This window comes from Lissotriton vulgaris, chromosome 2_1 (genome assembly GCF_964263255.1).
Source record: "Lissotriton vulgaris chromosome 2_1, aLisVul1.2, whole genome shotgun sequence".
NCBI classification, from domain to species: Eukaryota; Metazoa; Chordata; class Amphibia; order Caudata; family Salamandridae; genus Lissotriton; species Lissotriton vulgaris.
Genome location: NC_141687.1, coordinates 155,773,732 through 155,794,797, shown reverse-complemented (window position 1 = coordinate 155,794,797; position 21,066 = coordinate 155,773,732). Strand labels below are relative to the sequence as shown.

General features: G+C 43.1%; 1 protein-coding gene across 3 annotated transcripts in view; it reads left to right on the top strand.

Moving 5' to 3' along the window:
* LOC147729731 (protein spinster homolog 3-like) overlaps positions 1-21,066 on the top strand; it is a 485,480-nt gene that overhangs the window by 99,652 nt on the left and 364,762 nt on the right. For all 3 annotated transcript variants that reach the window (XM_086954613.1, XM_086954615.1, XM_086954614.1), the window contains exons 4-6: positions 5,703-5,854; positions 7,043-7,109; positions 8,352-8,494. In XM_086954613.1, coding sequence (XP_086810739.1) covers positions 5,703-5,854; positions 7,043-7,109; positions 8,352-8,494 — 362 coding nt within the window. The remainder of the gene's footprint in view (positions 1-5,702; positions 5,855-7,042; positions 7,110-8,351; positions 8,495-21,066) is intronic.

Genomic DNA, 21,066 nt, shown 5'->3' with positions numbered 1-21,066 from the left:
AACTTAAGATAAAATCCTAACTTCTATGAATACCAAAAGTAATACGTTTATGACTTTGTCTTAAGTTAGTTCTGTGAATCGGGCCCGTAACTTTTAATTTTACACCTAGAGTAGTATTTTGTACTCGTTTTTAATAATGACTCTTACTTGTCTGTACATATAGTCCTAGCCAAATCTAATCAGGTTATTTGGATTCTATATGTATGTGTGGTAATCTTTTTGGCTATTGTATTTATAAGTGTTTTTATCTGTGTGCTTTTATGGCTTTTAGTGGCCGAATAAAGAATCTTTGACTGACCGATATATGAGTTTATTAAACTTAAATATGCTAGTCTAATATCAGACTGAACTCCAGGCCTAAAATAGAAATATTTGTAGCTGCATCTTGCAGACAGAAAGGATGCTAGTAACCAAGGCTAGAACTCCACATTAGGTTAGTAGCTCTCTAGCAGCAAAATGCTATTTTGCCTTTAGCTCCACGTACTCCGCACCTTTCCCTCGACTAGAGTATTGGCTTCTGAATCTTCATTGAGAGAGAGAGAGAGAGAGAGAACCGCCGGATATTGGCTGGAGAGTAGCTTGTAACTGAAGCAGTGACTGTGAAACAACTTCACCCACAATGAGGAACCATTCCTGTGCAGGATGCAGACTGAGAGGAAGTGCACTTCCTCACCCAGAGACCTCTGAGGCCACACTAACGACACCCTCGGATGAAAGAGAAGGTATATTCCTTAACGTAAGCATGTGCACACTGCATGAGGGACGTAAACTGCAAGAATCCCAGGCAACCCCAAACCGCGGTAGCAAAAACAGTTGTCTTTATAGTAGGAAATAACCACAATGCGCCAAATCCGAAGACTTTTGATTGGCGTGCAATGTCTACAAGAGTGAGTGCATACTCCTGCTCAATAGGGCTCACTAAATCACACAAAATAATTCCATTATTTTTCTCCAGAGAAAAAACTTAGGGCCAGATGTACAAAGATATGGTCCCAGAATCCATGTATGAACCAATAGGTTGGTTTAGAAATTCCAAATTGGGATTGGATTGCAAACCAAATTACCTCATGAATAATAATGAGATAGGTCACAAATTGAGACTCACTCCTATTAGTGGCCATCAAAGTGATGGGGGCATACTAGGGTCAGCCGACCACTATGTCTGCATATAAATATTATACTTTATTGAAAACCTATTGCAGTCTGATTTTCTTACTTTTAGTAAAAGTTTGTTTGAGATTTGAAAGTGGTGCCACTCCACCCCTACAAACTTTTTTTTTCTTAGGCAACCCTTTTCCTTTTGGATATCTGTTACCACTCCAGATTAGAAATATGTGATTTCTCAATGTTTTGCCACCAGGTTACAAATGCAAACCATTGATTCATTGTATACTGAATCATTGTTTGAAAGGAACGCCTTTAACATGCTCCTTCCAAATAGCAATTCGATAAGGGATCGGAATTCCCTTTTAAGAGTTGGTAGACATAGCAGTTATAATTACTATTATGTTTATCATGGTCCACAGATCAGATATAAATGACAGAGGGTTTTCTGAGTATATGCCATGAGACTGTCTGGGCAGCATCCATGCCCTCTGGCCTGAAATATGTACATAGTTAAAGTAACCAATAGCTCATAGACCCCCTTGTTGTTCACCCATTCGCATGCCCATTAAATGCTGGATGGTATTTGCTTATTTCTTTAAACATCAAATGCTGGTTCCTTATTCGAATCTGCCTCAGGAGCATTAATTGACCTTTCCTGGTACATGGAAGCAATCCTCGTGGTACTATGGGAGACAGGGCATCAAACCTTGTAACCACAACAGGAAAGCGGAAGGTGTTGCTCATTTGTGAGTAATAGTGAATGGTGACCAGTGAATATTGCCAAAGACGTTTGTAAAATGCTTTGAGGTTTCAGTATGTGTGTGAATGAATATGTCTGTGTAGTGTGTGTGCGTGTGTTCGTTACATGTGCGAAAGTGGACGTGTACCTGCATCTGTGTATACATGTGTTTTTGCATCTCTCTATATGCAAGTGTTATTTCAGTGATGGCAGTCTGTCTAAATCCATTTAAAAATGTGTGTATACATGTGCATATATACAGGTATGTAAGTGGTTTTGTCCCTGCATATGTGATTTTATGTGTTTAAGTGTGTGTTTCATTGTGGAGGGATTACAGTTCCTGTAGTGTTTTTTACATTCTTTGTGTTATATTCCAACCACTCCTGAGTGCACATAATTCATTTACATCACCTTATTGGTTCTTTTATCTGAAAAATGTGTCGCTGCTACAAGGTTAATTCAGGAGGAGAAGGAAAATACTGTGCATAATTACTAGAAACGATGTGCATGTTCACATGCGTTCCAGTGTGTACATGTGTGTGCAAGTGTTTGTTCAGTAATGGCTGTCTCTCAAAGTCCTTTTGTATATGTCCGTATACTTGTGCATACATGTGTTTTAGCGTGTTTGTGCACACGTCTAAATAGGACTCTGTACATGTAGGAGCATGTGCAAGTGTTTATTCAGATGGATGTGCTCAAATATGTTTTCACATATGTATGCATGTGCTTGCTTGTGTACTTATGGGCGTGTCTGGTGTGTACAGGTTGAGTGCATATACTTTTTACAATTTCAGTTATATTACAACCATTTGCAGAGTGTGAAATATGCCTTTACAGAGCATATTTGTTCTTTATCTCACAGCAATGTTGCTGCTGCAGCCCTAATGTATGAGAAGACACAATATGCTACAACCTAGTAGTTGACTTCTGTGGACCCCCAGTTATTAATTTCTGGAACATGGGGACCCCCCACTGTATTAATATTGGGATTCAAGGACCACCATATTGAGTCATTATTGGAAGCCCGGGACAGTGGCATAAGTATGTTCGATAGTTGAAGCGCAAAACTGTTGCAACAAATAAAAAATAAGCATTCATCATACATAAATAATTAACTATTTTATTCAATTCACACACAAATATAAAAACTTGGATACTCCGCCATGGAGTGACGATGGTAGTCCCAACAAGATCTAAAGCGGGCCCTTAATTTTTAGTCTCCAATTTCTTTCACATTTACAGAATTCTTTAAAATATTCAACTTTAAACTGTGCTTCTTCATTTATATACATTATTATTCTGTTAAATGTATCTAATTTTCTAATTTTATAATCAGCCGCGGACCGCCTGTGGGTCTTCGCGGACTCCCATGGGTCCCCAAACCACAGGCAAATAACTATTGCTGTACCTAATTCCTCGCAACAGTTTTGAAATAAATGTAGTCTCTGGTGTATTGTAATATGCAGGATATACACTGTACACATTGTGAAATTGTAAGACAGTGGTTGAAGAAGTCACTGTTGCATTCATGTTTAGGAATGATATCTATATGTCGTTGATGCTTGCTTCAAATTGTACAATGTTTTAGGCTTTTTGAACCTTCACATGTATAGGATGGACTTGTGCCTTGGAAAGGTCCGTATGTATAGCTCCATATCTGGGACTGTGTAAAACATGTCTATTATGTATGCTCATGAAATCTCATTGAAGGTAGGTAAGGGTGAGATAGCACCTACGTTGAACGTTTCACATCTGCGACTGGGAATATTTGTAGCAACCAGAGCAATGTTGAGAGATATGAAGAAGATGCCTGTAACATGTGTTGATCAACATGTGGGGGAAATATTGAATATGCTTACATCACGGATGAACCTGGTGCAAAATGCTGTTGGAAAGGTGTCAGGTGGGATGCTAGCGTGAGTTTACTGGGTGGACATAATGTCTGGTCTCTTTACTTTAGTACTCAATATTATGTATATGAAGGATTCTTTTGGCATAGGATTGGTTCTAAAGATTGCAGCCCATGCTGACGGGGCTAGCTTTTTGAAGTTGCAATTGTATTGCACTGTATTGCAGCCTTTATAAGGCACTTAGTACTCATGTGGGGTGCTGAAGCACTTACCTACATGGGTAACATGTTACACTGTGTATGGTGTGTGGTTGGAAGGATGGTGTCTTGGTTTTGATCGTACGTGGGAAGTGTTTCCATTTTGTGTGTGATGCCCACTTTGATGTGGTTTTCATGTTATGAGAAGCAGCACGTAGCAGTACGTTGGATGATGAAGCATGAGAGGCAGACACACCATTTTGATGTTTTTCAATATGTTGGTAGCTTTGAGCAGATCTGCAGGTCCCTTTATGGTATTTCATATGATATAGTCTGCTTAGCTGGTTACTACTCTGGGCTGTCCAATCTGAGATTGTGTGTTTAGTTTTGGCCTGAGCTGGCATGGCTGGAAGGGCAGAGAATTAGAGAGATCTGTTGGGATGGGAATTGTTCTAATCATCCCATATCTAAGTGTCTTTGTGACATGTAAAGAAGTGGTCAGCTTGTATGGGTATTTTGGACCTGCTGTGGTGAACTATATTAAAGTCATCTGCGTTGTGCAGTATTCTTTGACAGATCTCTTCAGTTATTTCATGCCTGCTCATTTGGTGATGTCTGTTGCTTTGGCTGTTCAGTGCGGGCGATGGACAACCATCAAAGCAGATATGCCTTATGTGAATTTAAGAGGTGTAAATTATAATTTTCTGCTGACCACTGCATATTATGGTTTTAGTATTTTTGTGGGCCATAACTGTTATATATTCAAGAACTAACTATATAATGCCAACCATAGGTTCGTCAACTTGCTTAGCTTACCTGCATATCGAAACCAGTTTGCAGGTTGAGTTGTTTGCAATATCTAGTTGTAAGCTGAGGATTGCATTTGAGGGTGCAACTATTTTCTGGGCTCTGTTGCAGAGAGGTGTGTGGTGCATTTATTAAGGAAATAGCCATGTTTTCGACAGCCTTCAGAATTGTATATGCTCCTATAACCAAACAGATCACACACAGATGGTCAGCTGATTGCTTCCTCTATAAGGAAGGGCTCCTCATAAAGTTTGCACATTTGTTCCTCAGGAGAAAATAAATTCAAAAGAAATAAACATGTAATGTGTACTTGTGCGGCAGGAGCTGAAATGTGTGAACGTCTGGGTGTCTTATGGTAGAAAGTGGTGGTGTTTATCTCTACGGCAACAATGCAAAAGAGGTTTCTGTGGAAGCATCTCTTGTGGGACTGGTGGGTTATGTTGGCGTCCCAGAGAACAAAGCACCATGTAAGCTTTATGGAGTGGAGGCAGAGGGTTCAAATTCATGCGCTGTTCACGGATGGCCTAACCCCATGAGAAGCGAATCCTACATTGTCCATGAAGAGTAGGGCACTTACCTTCCTGAAAGTCCTGTACACATCTCACGAAGGGACTTTTGAAAGTGATGAGTCATGTTGAGATTATGGGTGCCTGGATGTCATTGCTCATGGACACTACTGAGTGATTACAGGGCCACTTGCTATTTCATTTGTCATACCTAAGTCTTATAAAATTGTATTGAGTTATATCTCGGCCCCAGAAGGTGCTTGAAACTTCTGGTTTGGTTCTTGCCTTTGAGCCATCATTTTAACAGCTGTATATTTTCTACAAGTAAATAAAGACCTAACCTTTTTAAAGCAAAAGCTCTGTGTCTGAATTCCAAACCTACTACCTTCTCCTTGACCGCTCAACCTAGCTATTTTTGGACACAAAAGACTATAAGGGGCATAAAGTGATTACATCCAGTTTAGTGACCCTCGCAAACATATCTCCCTTTTTACAGCATTATTGGCTCTTCTTACTTACGAGAGGCTTGGTTGGTGCCGGGGCGGCCAGCTACTCCACCATAGCACCCACCATCATCGGAGATCTGTTTGTAAAAGACAAAAGGACCTGGATACTAGGAGTCTTCTATATTTTCATCCCAGCTGGAAGGTACTATAGTCATTAATTTACTGTTTATACCTACTGCTTGTATTGGTTTATCTGTGTTTGTGATGCATCACCCAGAGGGATTAGACTGCTTAGAGTGAAACATATCAAATAATAGATAAATAGTGAGTGTATTACACCCAAGCATTAAAGTGGATCATGGTAATGAGAGCGCGCCAGTGCATCATTCCAAGGTAGAGGAAATGTTCTTTGGTTAGTTGTTAGTTGAGTCACAGTTTGAAGAACTAGTTTGATGGGTGTTGTCAGGTGAGTGGTGATTAGTGCATTGCTTTCATAAATGTGTTACAAGATGAGATTCTGGAGTGTTCAGAAGGTCATAGACGTGAGGAAGGGCTTTCTTTTATGCAGTAATTTAAGCTGGAAAGTTGTGGTTGAATTCAGAAGGGTTTTCAATGTCAAATCTCTGGATAAATATGTTTTTACTCTGAAGGAGTTACTTCCAAAATTACGAGGGGGGCAAAATCTTACACTAAGTTGATTGCATATCCTAAATTTCACAGAAATTCAAAATGTGTTTTTGGATTTTCTGTGAGACTATGAATTGCAGTAATCTGATTTTCATACTTTGAGGATAGAACACTTATTGTTTTTTCTGTTAAGCTTTTCAAACCTACGTCTTCTCCAACAATTGCTTGATGTGTAATACAGGTTATGTTGCAAGCAGGTGGAGAAGACCTGAAAGTTCCTTGAGGGACAGAGAGGGGTCAATGAAAAAAAAACAAGGATCTAGCAAAGGATGATAGATGGGGAAAAGTCATATAACTTTCCTATTGCCAAGCCACTCTCGAACAAAGAGTTCAGTGGTTCTTCCATTTATGAGTAAAAACTTAGCTTTTGTTGGGTTTAGTTTTAGATCTGCTGTATACAGACCAGTTCCAATTATGTTCAGGCAGGATGTCAGCTTAAGGATTCCAAAGTGAGTGACATTTTAATAGATAGACAAGTGTTGTCTGTGTATTTGTGGGTAGTACAGTTTTAATGGCTGATTGTACTCCAAGTGGCTACATGTACAAGTTGAACATCATGGAGTAAGAATAGATCACCGTTGTCCTCTAGAGAAGTCACAAATTGATAGACATCTGGAGAAATCAATTTGTATAAATTGTTTTCTACTAGAAGGTTGAGAGGGGGAACAATTTAAAACTGTTGTATCTTCATTCTTTCTTACAGTGGACTGGGATATATTTTAGGATCCAGTGTGACACAGGCTACTGGAGACTGGCGCTGGGCACTCAGAGTAAGTACTATTTCTAAAATGAACTTTGTATGTACTAAAAATAGAATTTTATGTTGTGTCCTCCTCCATGACTATCCACCCCTTCCTGCTCACATTCTAAGTAACTCAAACCATTAAACTTTAGTGAGGTGCATATTTTTAGATAGGGAAGCAAAGTTATGTGTAGTTCCTAGTATTGTCCTTCATATAGTTTGCAAAGTTTCATTATTACCCTTTGCCTATCCCCGAGCACAGTTATTCTCATACCAATGTTGGCTGGTGCTGAAAATAGATGTCCTTTTTTACAGCTACTGCAAAACCAGGGCACACTGGAAATGGCATGTTAAATTACACTCATGTGCAAAATGATCGTGAAAAAGCCAAAAGAAGATTTTGCATAGAGCATCTCGACCTTTGCTTATTGCGTTTTTGTGCGTAGATTGAAACAAACCTTAAAGTGATCAGCTCTAGTCATGACTTGAGCCCTGTCATTAATTTCTCTTGACTCTCCATAAGCTCCATGTGGAAGCACGGCTATCTGTAGCATCACAACCAATCAGCTACCAGCACTGTTCTAGCTATGGGGTCTTTCAAAGACCACCCAAAAAATAGCAAGCCACAGGACAATAAAATCGTTTATGGTATAGTTGCAGGACAGTAAAACTAAGCATTATTTTCTGACTAGATCTGAATGACATTTTTTGACCACTGTCCACCAAACTTTTAACATTGATTGTTTTTCAAAAGCAAACTCCCAAGTTATAAAAAGAAAAGAGTGTGGAGTCACTATTTCTTTATATCCCTCACCAAAACATCAGACCGTCCACGCTAAATAATGTGGTCAGTGTGATAGCTTTTCTCGACAACCCCAATTTTATCGAGCCGTCGGAGGTAGCTTTCTGTCCATGAGGTCAATGGGGGCTCTGCCAATGGGAAGCCGATAGTCAACCTATCTCTAAGGTGGACTACCAGCGGACCATCAGTTTGGTGGACCGGGCACTCTGTTGCATTTGTGATGGAATACCCTTTCCACCGAACACTAAATCACCCCTCTAAATACTACCAATAAAATAAGCAACTGTGATGAATACTTATAGGCATGAAATGCAAAAAAACGCTTCAGAATTGTCCTGTTATTTTGCCTCTCACAGTGATGTACATAAAGGCTTCTTCGTTGGTTGGTTGGTCAAGGCATGTTGATACATTGCTTCGGCAGAGAGTCGATGGGCACCGGTCACTAACCCTTCCATTCTGTATCCATAGGTCACTCCGTGCATGGCCGCACTGGCGCTGGTTCTTCTTGTTCTAGTCGTTCCTGATCCTGCACGAGGGGCGGCCGAGCAGGGAGCTGGTCAGAGTGCATCCAGGACACCATGGTGTGAAGACGTCAAAAGCCTCTGTAGGAAGTAGGTGGCGGTACAAATGCAGTATTTTTAGAAATATGAAGACATCTTAATTAGGCATTATAGTCTTGTTCTTTTACTATGAAGGACGCTTCTATATCTCAATTTGAAGAGCTAGGCAATCTTGTTAAGTGGGTTCTCACCTCCCTTTCCACATTACTAACAACTGTAGGGCATCTGTTTACTGCACAATGGCAACCACTTGGCATTCCAAAAATGAAAAGAAAACAGTTCATCTTTTCTTCTAAAGCCACATAGCCACGGTGCTAAGCAAAGTGCTTCTCCAAAGGGATTAAAGGGCTTCTGGCAGTCAGGGATCCAACTGAAAGCCATGATTTTCTTCTTTGATTATAGTTGTATAAATGATGCCACAATGGTTCCATAATTCATTCCTGTATTACCCACTAGCAGCCCGTCGTTCGGGTATGAATTGCTGCCTGCCAATAGTATATTGTTTTGTAGGATTTCGTTTTGATAGCATTTCTTATCTGTGACAGGCCTGTGAAACGCTCCCATTCACAGTGCACTGCTGATACACTTAAGAGTGCGCGTTCAGTAGTGTGTGAACTTGAGTTTCCCTACTTTATTTTTCCTTGCAATATTATATAGCACGAACTCGACAACATGGCATGAGCACAATTTACATTACAGAAGAACACATTCATTTGTGGTAGGCACGGGGAGACGAAGCGATTTGCCTCGAATCACAGGATGTTGAGCTGATGCCGAGATTCGAACGTAGCTCCCCAGCTCTAAAGTTCGCAATTCTAGAACTTGTGGCGGGAGGTGTGCCTAAAAGTGTATGTCGTTTCTGGCCATCAATGAGAGAGACCTGTGCATTTTTTAAATGGGTGGTTAAAAAATATGAGTATGTTGCTGGAGATGTGGGCCGCCGTGCCACCAATGTACTTGCCGGGGGAGGATAAACACCCATTATTCCGCAACTTTCTTTCCGCATACCATTTCTCCGCGTACTTTCATTACGAAAGTACCATGACTCGGCAATGCCATTATAACGCATGGCATTACATTTTATATGCTTTTACCACACATACATTTACAACTAAATTTGTTGTAAATGCACGAATGGTAAAAGCATTTTTTTTTTTTAATGTTTGGATAAGGTAAGTATGAGTATAGGGGTATATGTTTTGGGGTACGGAGGTATATGTTTTGGGGTGTTTGGGTATTTTAAGGGTTCAGATGTAGTTTTGGGTTATGGGGTACAGGGGTAGTATTAAGGTTTAGGGATAGGTTTGGGTTTTGGGGTATACCGGTAGTTTTAGGGTTCAGGGGTAGGTTTGGGTTTTGGGGTACAGGGGTATTTTAAGGGTTCAGGGCTAGGTTTTGGTTTTGGGGTGCTGGGGTATTTTTAGGGTTCAGGGCTAGGTGAGGGTTTTGGGGTACAGGGGTATTTTAGAGTTGTGGGGTAGGTTTGGGTTTTGGGGTACAGGGGTATTTTTAGGGTTCAGGGCTAGGTTTGGGTTTTGGGCTACAGGGGTATTTTTAGGGTTCAGGGGTAGGTTTGGGTTTTGGGGTACAGGGGTATTTTTAGGGTTCAGGGCTAGGTTCGGGTTTGGGGTACAGGGGTATTTTTAGGGTTTAGGGATAGGTTTGGGTTTTGGGGTACAGGGTATATTTATAGGGTTAAGATGGGTTAGTGTTTAAGGGTGTTGGGGTATTTTAAGGAGTGAGGGTGGGTGATTATGGGGTGCAGGGGTATTTAAAGGGAGCAGGGTGGGATTAGCACACGATATGAGACATGGCATGAAGAGCGGAACGTACCACACGCCCCCCCCGCGTTTGTCACGCCCACAGCACAACGCAGACCCGCCCACAAGAGACTACTTTGCTGGCACGGCTCTTTTACCTTTTAAATGTATATGGTGGGCGTCTGCATAGCCTATGTCCTTCTGCTGCAACTGCCCTTTCCAACGCTGTATTGGGTGTTGTGATTGGTGCTGTGGTTCCTGAGATTACCCGCCTCAAAGGTTTGGGCTCTCTCTTTATTATATTAGTACTAGCAGCCCGTCCCCACGTTGTCCGGGTATGAATTGCTGCCGGCTAGTAGTATATTGTTTTGTAGGATTTCGTTTTGATAGCATTTCTTATCTGTGACAGGCCTGTGAAACGCTCCGATTCACAGTGCACTGCTGATGCACTTAAGAGTGCGCTTTCAGTAGTGTGTGAACTCGAGTTTCCCTCCTTTATTTTTCCTTGCAATATTATATAGCGCGAACTCGACAACATGGCATGAGCACAATTTACATTACAGAAGAACACATTCATTTGTGGTAGGCACAGGGAGACAAAGCGATTTGCCTGGAATCACAGGATGTTGAGCTGATGCCGAGATTCGTACGTAGCTCCCCAGCTCTAAAGTTCGCAATTCTAGAACTTGTGGCGGGAGGTGTGTCTAAAAGTGTATGTCGTGCTGGCCATCAATGGGAGAGACCTGTGCATTTTTCAAATGGGTGGTGAAAAAATATGAGTATGTTGCTGGAGATGTGGGCCGCCGTGCCACCAATGTACTTACCGGGGGAGGGTAAACACCCATTATTCCGCTACTTTCTTTCCGCATACCATCACTCCGCATTCTTTCATTACGAAAGTACCATGACTACGCAATGCCATTATAACGCATGGCATTACATTTTATATGCTTTTTCCACGCATACATTTAGAACGAAATTCGTTTAAATGCATGAATAGTAAAAGCTTTTAAAAAATTTTGGGGGGGATAAGGTAAGTATGGGTATAGGGGTATATGTTTTGGTGTACTGAGGTATATGTTTTGGGGTGTTTGGGTATTTTAAGGGTTCAGATATCGTTTTGGGTTATGGGGTACAGGGGACGTTTTAGGGTTTAGGGATAGGTATGGGTTTTGGGGTACAGGGGTATTTTTAGGGTTCAGGGCTAGGTTTGGGTTTTGGGGTATAGGGGTATTTTTAGGGCTCAGGGGTAGGTTTGGGTTTTGGGGTACAGGGGTATTTTAAGGGTTCAGGGCTAGGTTTGGGTTTTGGGGTACAGGGGTATTTTTAGGGTTCAGGGCTAGGTTTGGGTTTTGGGGTACAGGGGTATTTTAGGGTTCAGGGGTAGGTTTGGGTTTTGGGGTACAGGATTATTTTTAGGGGTCAGGGCTAGGTTTGGGTTTTGGGGTACAGGGGTATTTTTAGGGCTCAGGGGTAGGTTTGGGTTTTGTGGTACAGGGGTATTTTAAGGGTTCAGGGCTAGGTTTGGGTTTTGGGGTACTGGGGTATTTTAGGGTTCAGGGGTAGGTTTGGGTTTTGGGATACAGTGGTATTTTTAGGGTTCAGGGCTAGGTTTGGGTTTTGGGGTACAGGGGTATTTTTAGGGTTCAGGGGTAGGTTTGGGTTTTGAGGTACAGGGGTATTTACAGGGTTCAGGGCTAGGTTTGGGTTTTGGGGTACAGTGGTATTTTTAGGGTTTAGGGATAGGTTTGGGTTTTGGGGTACAGGGTATATTATAGGGTTAAGATGGGTTAGTGTTTAAGGGTGTTGCGGTATTTTAAGGAGTAAGGGTGGGTTATGATTATGGGGTGCAGGGGTATTTAAAGGGAGCAGAGTGGGATTAGCACGTGATATGAGACATGGCATGAAGGGCGGAACGTATCACACGCCCCCAGCGTTTGTCACGCCCCAGCACACGCCCACATCACAACGCAGACACACCCACAAGGGACTACTTTGCTGGTACGGTTCCTTTACCTTTTAAATGTATACGGTGGGCGTCTGCATAGCCTATGTCCTTCTGCTGCAACTGCCCTTTCCAATGCTGTATTGGGTGTGGTGATTGGTTCCGTGGTTCCTGAGATTACCCGCCTCAAAGGTTTGGGCTCTCTCTTTATTATATTAGTATGGATGAAGCCTGCAAAGGGTCTCATCTGTGGGGGAAGAGACAGCTTTACAGTAGACAATGGCTGTGTTTTGGTCTGAAGAGTTTGTATTTCTGCTCACCTGCTTTGTGGCCTAAGTGGGCTAAAACAATGCTTATCTAGTGCCTACTGGCCTTTCAGCAAACTAAAAGCAGAAAACCAAAGCATCCCAAAAAGGATGGGTAGACAGCAGAAAAGAGTGTTACATTATTCGGGTATCAAACACGTTATTCATAAACTAACACAGATTATCACGCTGAATAACATGTTAAAAGATGGCTCATGTGTATAAAGGTCACAATGTTACAATTTGAGGTTTCGTTATGCTGTGAACAAACATAAAAATACACCATTATTGAGATTTAAAGTCACATAAATATATTCAACTGCATTTTGACAAATTGAAGTTGCAGATTGCTTTGATTCCAGTTGGGCAAATATGCAAGATTTTCACCGGTAAAGTGTTTCAAGCATGAATGGAATAATTTGATGTTAGTCTACACCACCAGTGTGTCAGTCTACCACAAATAATCAAAGTGCGATTCAGAGTTATGTTGTTTACAGTACTTAAAGGGCTTAAAGATTCACCAGTGTAGAAAGACCAATATTTGAAGAAATAAGGGATGGGGCTGACAGTGAATACTATGTAGTACATGCACAATTTATATTCTAAAAACCTAAAGGGGGGGGCAACGTTTTATAAGACAAGCACTAATGTATTAGGTAATTATTTTTACAAAGGTCATGGAGTCAATGCCATGCGGCATACCTCAGGATACTGGCATGAAAGCACCAAACTGTCTGTTCAGTTCCCTAGCTACTAGAGGTTGGCACAAGGAGTTATACTTTTGCATGAGACAAGTATATTAATCAAATCTGCAGCAAAGGGAACCATACTGACCAAAAGCACAATTGAGATCCATGTCATCCATGTTTGACCATGGAGAAACCCTGGATCATGATGCCTTGGCCAGAAACACAGAACTAGGAGCTACTTTGTCCAGTGCACAAGTACTTCTCAGGGATAATGGTTACTTGCCATCCTCACATAGATGACTGGAGCTTTCTTCAGAGTAATGGTATTGCATTCAATCAATTAATCAGTCGGAATTTGTAGAGAGCGGCTGTTCACATGTGAGGGTATCCAGGCGCTAGGATCCTGCTGCAATCAGTCAAATAGTCAGGTCTTGAGTCCCTTTCTAAATTCCAAGAGGGAAGGTACTGTTCGAAGGTGGGAGGGAAGGACGTTCCAGGATTTGGTGGCAAGGTAGAAGAAGAAGCGTTTGTTTGCGGAGGTTGAAGATGAGTCTGGCAGCTGAGTTTTGTATAGTCTGGAAGCTCTTCCGGAGTTGGGTTGTAATTCCTGTCTAAAGTGAGTTGTCCTAGTCGAGCCAGCTGGTGACTTGGGCTTGGATGACGGTTTTCCTGGTGTCAACAGGGAGCCATCTGAAGAGCTTTAAGAGCATGTGACGGGTGAGGAAGCAAGCCGAGGGGACTGTTTTCATCTGGCATTTCATGGTGAGTTTCCTGTCCAGGATGTTGCTAAGGCTGCAGTCTGTCGGTGTGGGTCCAAGTTCTTAAGGCCACCAGGTGTTGTTCCACAGGGAGGTATTGTTTCCTAAAATCAGCCATGTTGAGCTTCAGGAAATTGGTCTTCATCTCTTCGGCGATGCTCATCTTGCAGTTGTGGAAGTTGGTCCTGGTGCTGGAGGGGTCTTCTGAGAGTGAAAGGATGAGCTAGGTGTTGTCTCCGTAGGAAATTATGTTGAGGCCATGGGTTGGGACGATGTTGGCCAGGGGCTTAATGTAGGTGTTGAACAGGGTGGGGCTGAGGGATAAACCTTGCGGTTGATGTTCTTGGGTTCCGACATGAAGGGTGGCCAGCAGATTCTCTGGGTATGTCCTGTGAGGAAGAATGCAATCCATTTGAGGGCATTTCCCTGGATCCCGATATGGCGGAGTCTCTTGATAAGGGTGTGGTGGGAACGGTGTTGAATGCTGCTGAGAGGATGCATAGGATCAGGGCCTCTGTGTCTCCCCGGTCGAGAAGGGTTGTGATGACATTGGTGGTGACAATCAAGGAGGTCTTGTGCTGTGGTTGTGGCTGACACTTGTTGGGTATCAGAGATTCGCTCTTGCAGAGGCCAGCAGGGCTCAGGCATGTCCAAATGCACAAAATGACAAATCTTTAAAAATCTGTTACAGCGCTCACACTTCATGTCCCATGCCTTGACCAGTGATGTGTCTGTCAAGTTGTAGCACTGTTTTCTGCAGTTACTGGGCCTTGCTCCAGTCAATATATCTATCTCATAACTTTAGATGTATTTAATTTGACTCTGTGGTTCTAATGACATCAATGTTTTACAATGGTGAAGGTTAAGGTGGCATGGCAATTGAGCACATGAGTCTAGAGGCTATACATAGGTCCCTGTAGAAGAATAGTTAACTTTTTATATTTAAGCCTTTTAGGGTTTTAAAAATCCCCCCATGTTATATATTTTTTCTTTAATAATGTTGACTACTTGATTGTTGGATTCAGAACTATCCTTTCTGTATTCTTTTACTACTTTTTCTCAGGACATTGTAAGGTATGGGGTTGCAGATGAAGGAGTCGGGTGAACAGAGCATGCACAGCCAGTGCTGGCTGTCCACATACTTAAAGAGCCAGGGTGCACTAGTGGCAGCAGAAATACCCTCCTCGAAGGCCGCTCCAACAAATGCACAAGATAGTGATTTTTGAGTCTTTGAGTCTGCAGTTTTTCTTGTGTATAGACCTGTGCAGGAGATTCTCTCCTAATTATAAACTCATATTAGAAGGCTTCAGAGACTATATTGACAATGTTGGAAATGACATTACAGAACAACTGCAGCCTGTTTTGAGGTCAATAAACACACAAGTGACTGCAATAGAGGTTTCATCACCATGGACTTGACAATGTCACCCTTTTGAAACTCTTGTTATTGCATGACTTTCTTCACTAATGTACATAGGTTTCATAGGCCCTCCTCTTCCTCTTTAGAACCCATTGCCATATGTTAACAGATGGCTGACTGCTCATCGCCATGTGGATGATACTCAGTATAGGAAGGTAGATCCTACTGCCCATACAAAAAACATACCAGATGCATGGTATTTTTTAAGTAATATTGCTACCCACATGTTGGGGATTCAGTAACGTTAAAGGTCTCACTAGTTACTCACTTCAAAAATTCTCTGGCAATATAGCATGGTCCGTAATGTCTGAATTAACATATGTGCAGAATACTGAGTTATAGCTGTTTTTTTTATAGGGTATATTGTTTGCCATGCTTGGAATACCAAATGCAGTGTTCAATTGTCCTTTGTTTGATAATGGTCAATGTGTGCTGAAATTGTCAGTGTATACAATGGTGGAACGCTAAGTAGGTTAATACATTTTACAGTTTTGATTTTCACCATTATACTTTATAGCATTTGTAATGTAATTCACAAACGGTGCTTTGTTCTTGGTGCCAGGTTTAGTATGCCTAGCTTGTAGCACTTAGTGGCTTCGACATTTGAGCTGCTAATTCCTTCAGGCATGGAACTCAAGCCACAGATTTAAGCAGTGATCAACGTTCATTTTTAAAATCTTGTAATGCACTCAAATGTACTTATGATAGGCCTGCTAATGTGGAAAGTCCTAAAATCTGATGTCACTTCCTGTGAGGTCAAGCGCCGTGATGCCACTTCCTGTGATGTTACACGCAATATGCCGCACTGTGATGGAGGGCCGGCCCTAGGCATGTGCAAAGTGTGCACCTGCACAGGGCCGCCAAACCCCAGGGGCCACCACGACGAGGATCGGAAGGATCAATGATACAATGCGATGACTCGTATCGCGTGGACATCACCTTGTAGGTGTATAATATGTGCACGGCCCCTTAATCCTGACCATAGAACAAACCGCCGGCAGCAGGATAGCTTTACCTGCCACACTATTGTTTGTCTTAAATCAGCGTATATTGTGGACTCCTAACACCATACTGATACATGTTCCCGAACGTTAAATTGCTCCCCTTCTCATGTCATGTTTGTGATGATTTGTAAAACAGTTCAGCATTTTAGTGCACCTGCAGAGGATGCCTTTAACTGAAAGCTACAGGTTATAACCCCCCTTAACGACTTGTCATTTCTTTTGGCTGGGTAACAAGGATCGGACTGAAACTGAAAATAGGCCTTGGCACCATAATAAAGGTGTCCCACATTAGTGAATGAGTAAACTACAAAACGGACCCCTTTTTGCAAAGTGGGTCATTTTGAGAGTGTAAAGACAAGCTGAATAAGTGTTTTGCAACGTACGGAATACTGAATTGATTTGTGCCTGCTGCAGGCAGGGTTTGTTTTAACATCAGGAAAAGCAACAATAAAAACCGGCCCTGCATACCATAAAACAAGACCGCAAATAGCACACAAAAACGGCCTATACACTGAACTGTCATACCAGCCTTTCAGGCACTTCCTGATTGCACTACATGCCACTCAGACCCTGACGTGGCTACTGAAGTAGGATGCAAGCAGTGGCAACACTCTGTGCTCTCAATTAACCCATAAAAGGCCCTTTAGTATGTGATGTAGATATGCCCAGGGTTCCATACACCTGAGTCATGCCATTTTTTAACATTTTTACAAACTATTCAAGTAAAGTGGTTAATTTCACACTAAAGGATGGGCCTCTTTAATTATCGGTGCCCTACTGAAAACAGCAGGCGTGTCCCTTTAATAAGGTCCACTTTACTCCCATTTGAAATCTTCCCCCTTTGTCATTCGTCAGGTGTCTCGGGGACAGTGCTGCTACGAATGATTCAGGCTAATGTAAGCCCTCTGACTTTCCCGAGGGTATGCTGTGACTGGGGCTGAGATACATTTAGTACAACCTCTAACGTTGTACAACAGCTGAGGGGAAAGGAGAAATGTGCTAAAACGACACCGACAGAACTAACCCGTGTCGCTGCTGTTGAAGCTGTAGAGTGCTTTACAGCTCCAGGGACTTGGGCAGGCGGCTCCACCTAACAGGGCACACATTTTTCCGACTTATGTTTTTTAATCGTAATTACTGGACTACGGCGCTAAAGGTCTCTGGTCGAGGTACTTAGACCTGACCGGAAGCTTCCAGAGCTAAGGCTGCCTCGTGTGCCACCGAGTGCAGCTCCGGGAGACGCTTGTTATCTCGTGTAACCAAGGGCTCGTCCTAGCATTAGTGTCCTGTCACGCCATCTGTGCGCTGACTACGTGACTTCGTGTCGCCAACGCATATTTCCACTGGATTCAATACATCAGTGCATTCTGGGAGTTGTAGTAATGTTTTCACACTAAATCCAATCTGATTGTCTGTACTATAATTCAATAGCTTGCAAAAGGAAAGTACTGGTCTGGAAATATGGCTTTCTATTAGTAGGAGCCATGTTGGTAACTGGCCACCCAAGGCCAGTAGAAGGTGTCCTTTCTCCTTGTGGCTCGTACATGGTTTAGGTTTCCATGAAGATTTAGCTGCCCGCTAAAGAGATAACCTTTCTCGTTATATTTAGGTTTGACTGCTGGCATTTTTCAGGACTTTAAGTGGGATGAAAAAACCCGGAGGTGGGGTCTTGCAAAGGGGCATGGCCGATGCAATTAAAGATGAGGCTTAAAAAAAGTAAGCTAACAATCTGTGTTGAGCATAGTGGGCTGCCCGACTGGTATTTTGCTGTTTCTGTCATTTCTTCCAAATATATATTACACAAGTAACATTACATAAACATCAAGACAGGGCTATTGGCTCTGTCAGTGGTTGTTAGTTGCATAAAATAAATAAGCAACAACCATGGCTTTGTTGTATATAATATTGATAACACTTCTGTTCTGAAATGAGACTGTGAAAGAACTAAAACGAGTCTCTTTGAAGTTACATCAAAGGCTCTGAGCAGTGGTACTAGCCAGGCATGCTGTATTGGAGTATGTTTGTGAAGCTCTGCCTACATTTTTTATTGGCTTTTGTCATTGTCCTTTGTAAATTCTGGCTTCTGATTCATTATTCCCTCCTTAGTACCACATTGTCTTCACCTGTAACCACCTATGAGGACTGGCTGATGTAGTTCTGTTGTTACACGGCATGTCTTATTTAGTCTGTAAGCACTATCTTCTTTAATGAGTTTCTCCTACTGCAGGCACAACATGTTTTCCTGCAATATTCGGCGCGCCATGCCATGCGTTCTTTCACTTTCCAAGCAGCCTGGGACAATGGCGGCCGCTTCTTTGTAGTGAAATAGGTCTCACATTTACAAGAGTTTGAGCTATTGACACTGTAAATGACAATGCCTTTTATTTGTGTTGACAAAGCAGATAAATAAAAGGCATTGTCATTTCCAAAGCCCATTGCTTAAACTATCCTAAATGCGAGATATATTGCATTACAAATGTTTGTTTTTTCAGAGAGAGTACAGAGGCTGAGGCTGAGGCTGCTTCCAAAGCTCTTCCACTACTGGGAGCCCCACCCCGCCAATGCACCTCAGGCCTGACTCACAGCCCTACTGGCTGTTGCACTGCTCAGACCTTCCTAGTTGCAGGTGTCTGCCAGCGGACCTCAGTTTCACAAGCAACAGTACTGAACCCCCTATGTAGTTCTGCCAGTGACCCTCAGTCCTGGCTGGCGGTAGCCAAATTGGACACAATGCCCTCCTCCTCCTAAATTGTATCGTTCTGAGACGAATTCGGAAGGGTAGGAGCAGCCGCAGGTACTGGTCATCTAACGACTTTTCTGGACGTATTATTAAAACACCTTCCTGAGCTCCGCCCCGTCCGGACCCCCTCTTCCGGGGCCCCCACCTACGCTCCCTGCACAGGGCCACCATGAGCCTAGAGCCGGCCCGTCATTTGCATACTGCATAACTTGGTTTAGTTACCCCACTTCGTTTTTTTAGGATTTGTGCCCTGAGTGACTATAGATTCACTGGTGCAACTGAATCTTCTGCACTGTTGATAGCTACGACCCTGTGAAAGATACCAGACAAGCCTATTGACGTGTGAAATGTTCAAGAAACACAATAATATTAAAAATCTGCTATCACTTGGTCCCACAAGCTAAGTTAGAAACACAATAATATTGAAAAGCTACTATCACTTGGCCACCCAAGCTAAGTTAACAAGATTAAATGTTTTCGACAAATAAGTACAATTTGCACTGAAGCGGCCTTATTTATGACGTCATTCTGAGATTATGCTAAAAGCTGTGTTGTTCCAGGTCAGACTTAGAAGACCCACAGCATCTAGTGTACGTGTGCCTTGATTCTGGGGGGAAATCAAATAAAAAATGCTGTAGGGCGCTCTCTGGTGATTTCATATCTATACTACTATAATAAAGGAAGAACTTTCAGCCTTTGAAGCGGGTAAACTCGGGAACCACAGCGCCAATCCACACACCCGATACACCGTTGGAATCGTCAGGGTGTGTAGATGGTTATAGGCTATATAAATAAATAAAAAAACGTTATTTAAAAAATTAACCGTAAAAAAAAAAGTAGTCCCTCCGAAGTAGCGCCGGCCGCGACGTGTGTGCTCACGTCAGAAGCGTGGGGAGGAGCGGCGTCCAGGAGCGCAACGAGGAGCGGTGGACATGGTGCGGGGGAGGAGCGGTGATGTGAGGAGCAGCGGACAGGCCAGCAGCGGTGCGAGCAGCGGACAGGCTGGAGGAGCAACGGCTGAGGTAAGGGAGAGGCAGACATGGCGCGGGGGAGGAGCGGTGACGTGAGGAGCAGCGGACAGGCCAGCGGCGTTGCGAGCAGCGGACAGGCGGGAGGAGCGGCGGCTGAGGTAAGGGGACCCATGTCGGGGCAGGCCGGGGTCGGGGCAGGTGGGGGTCGGGGCAGGCGGGGGACGGGCCGGGCGGGGGCCCGGGTTGCTGGACAATGTCGGGGCGGGCAAGGCTCGGGGAAGCCTATTGCTTCCGGACAAGGTCGGGACGGGCTGCTAGTTATTTATGAATGATACATTGTGAGAAAATGATTGTCATGTCCACTAGATGATACAGAAAAGGGGGTGGTGATGAACAGAGTGTCTGAATTAAGCAGACCACTCTTACCCAGTCCAAAAATCAGGGCTTGATCCATCACCTTTATTTATCTTACTGCCCTATCCCAGCTCAGAACCTGGCTATATGCAAATCAGTCTGTCCCTGGCCCAGTGCATCATGGGAACAGGGCAGACTAAACTACCAAGCCAATTCTTCACCAGAAAGGAGACAAGCTACCGGGGACCGGTTTCTGGCATTTCAGCCGTCTTCGGCCCGGCTTGCTTGAATCCTGATGGAGCAGTGAGAAAGGGACTCATGTCTGAGTATACCCTGCCACACCTATAGTGGCCAAAAACGATACAGAAAAGGGGGTGGTGATGAACAGAGTGTCTGAATTAAGCAGACCACTCTTACCCAGTCCAAAGATCAGGGCTTGATCCATCACCGTTATTTATCTCACTGCCCTATCCCAGCTCAGAACCTGGCTATATGCAAATCAGTCTGTCCCTGGCCCAGTGCATCATGGGAACAGGGCAGACTAAACTACCAAGCCAATTCTTCACCAGAAAGGAGACAAGCTACCGGGGACCGGTTTCTGGCATTTCAGCCGTCTTCGGCCCGGCTTGCTTGAATCCTGATGGAGCAGTGAGAAAGGGACTCATGTCTGAGTATAC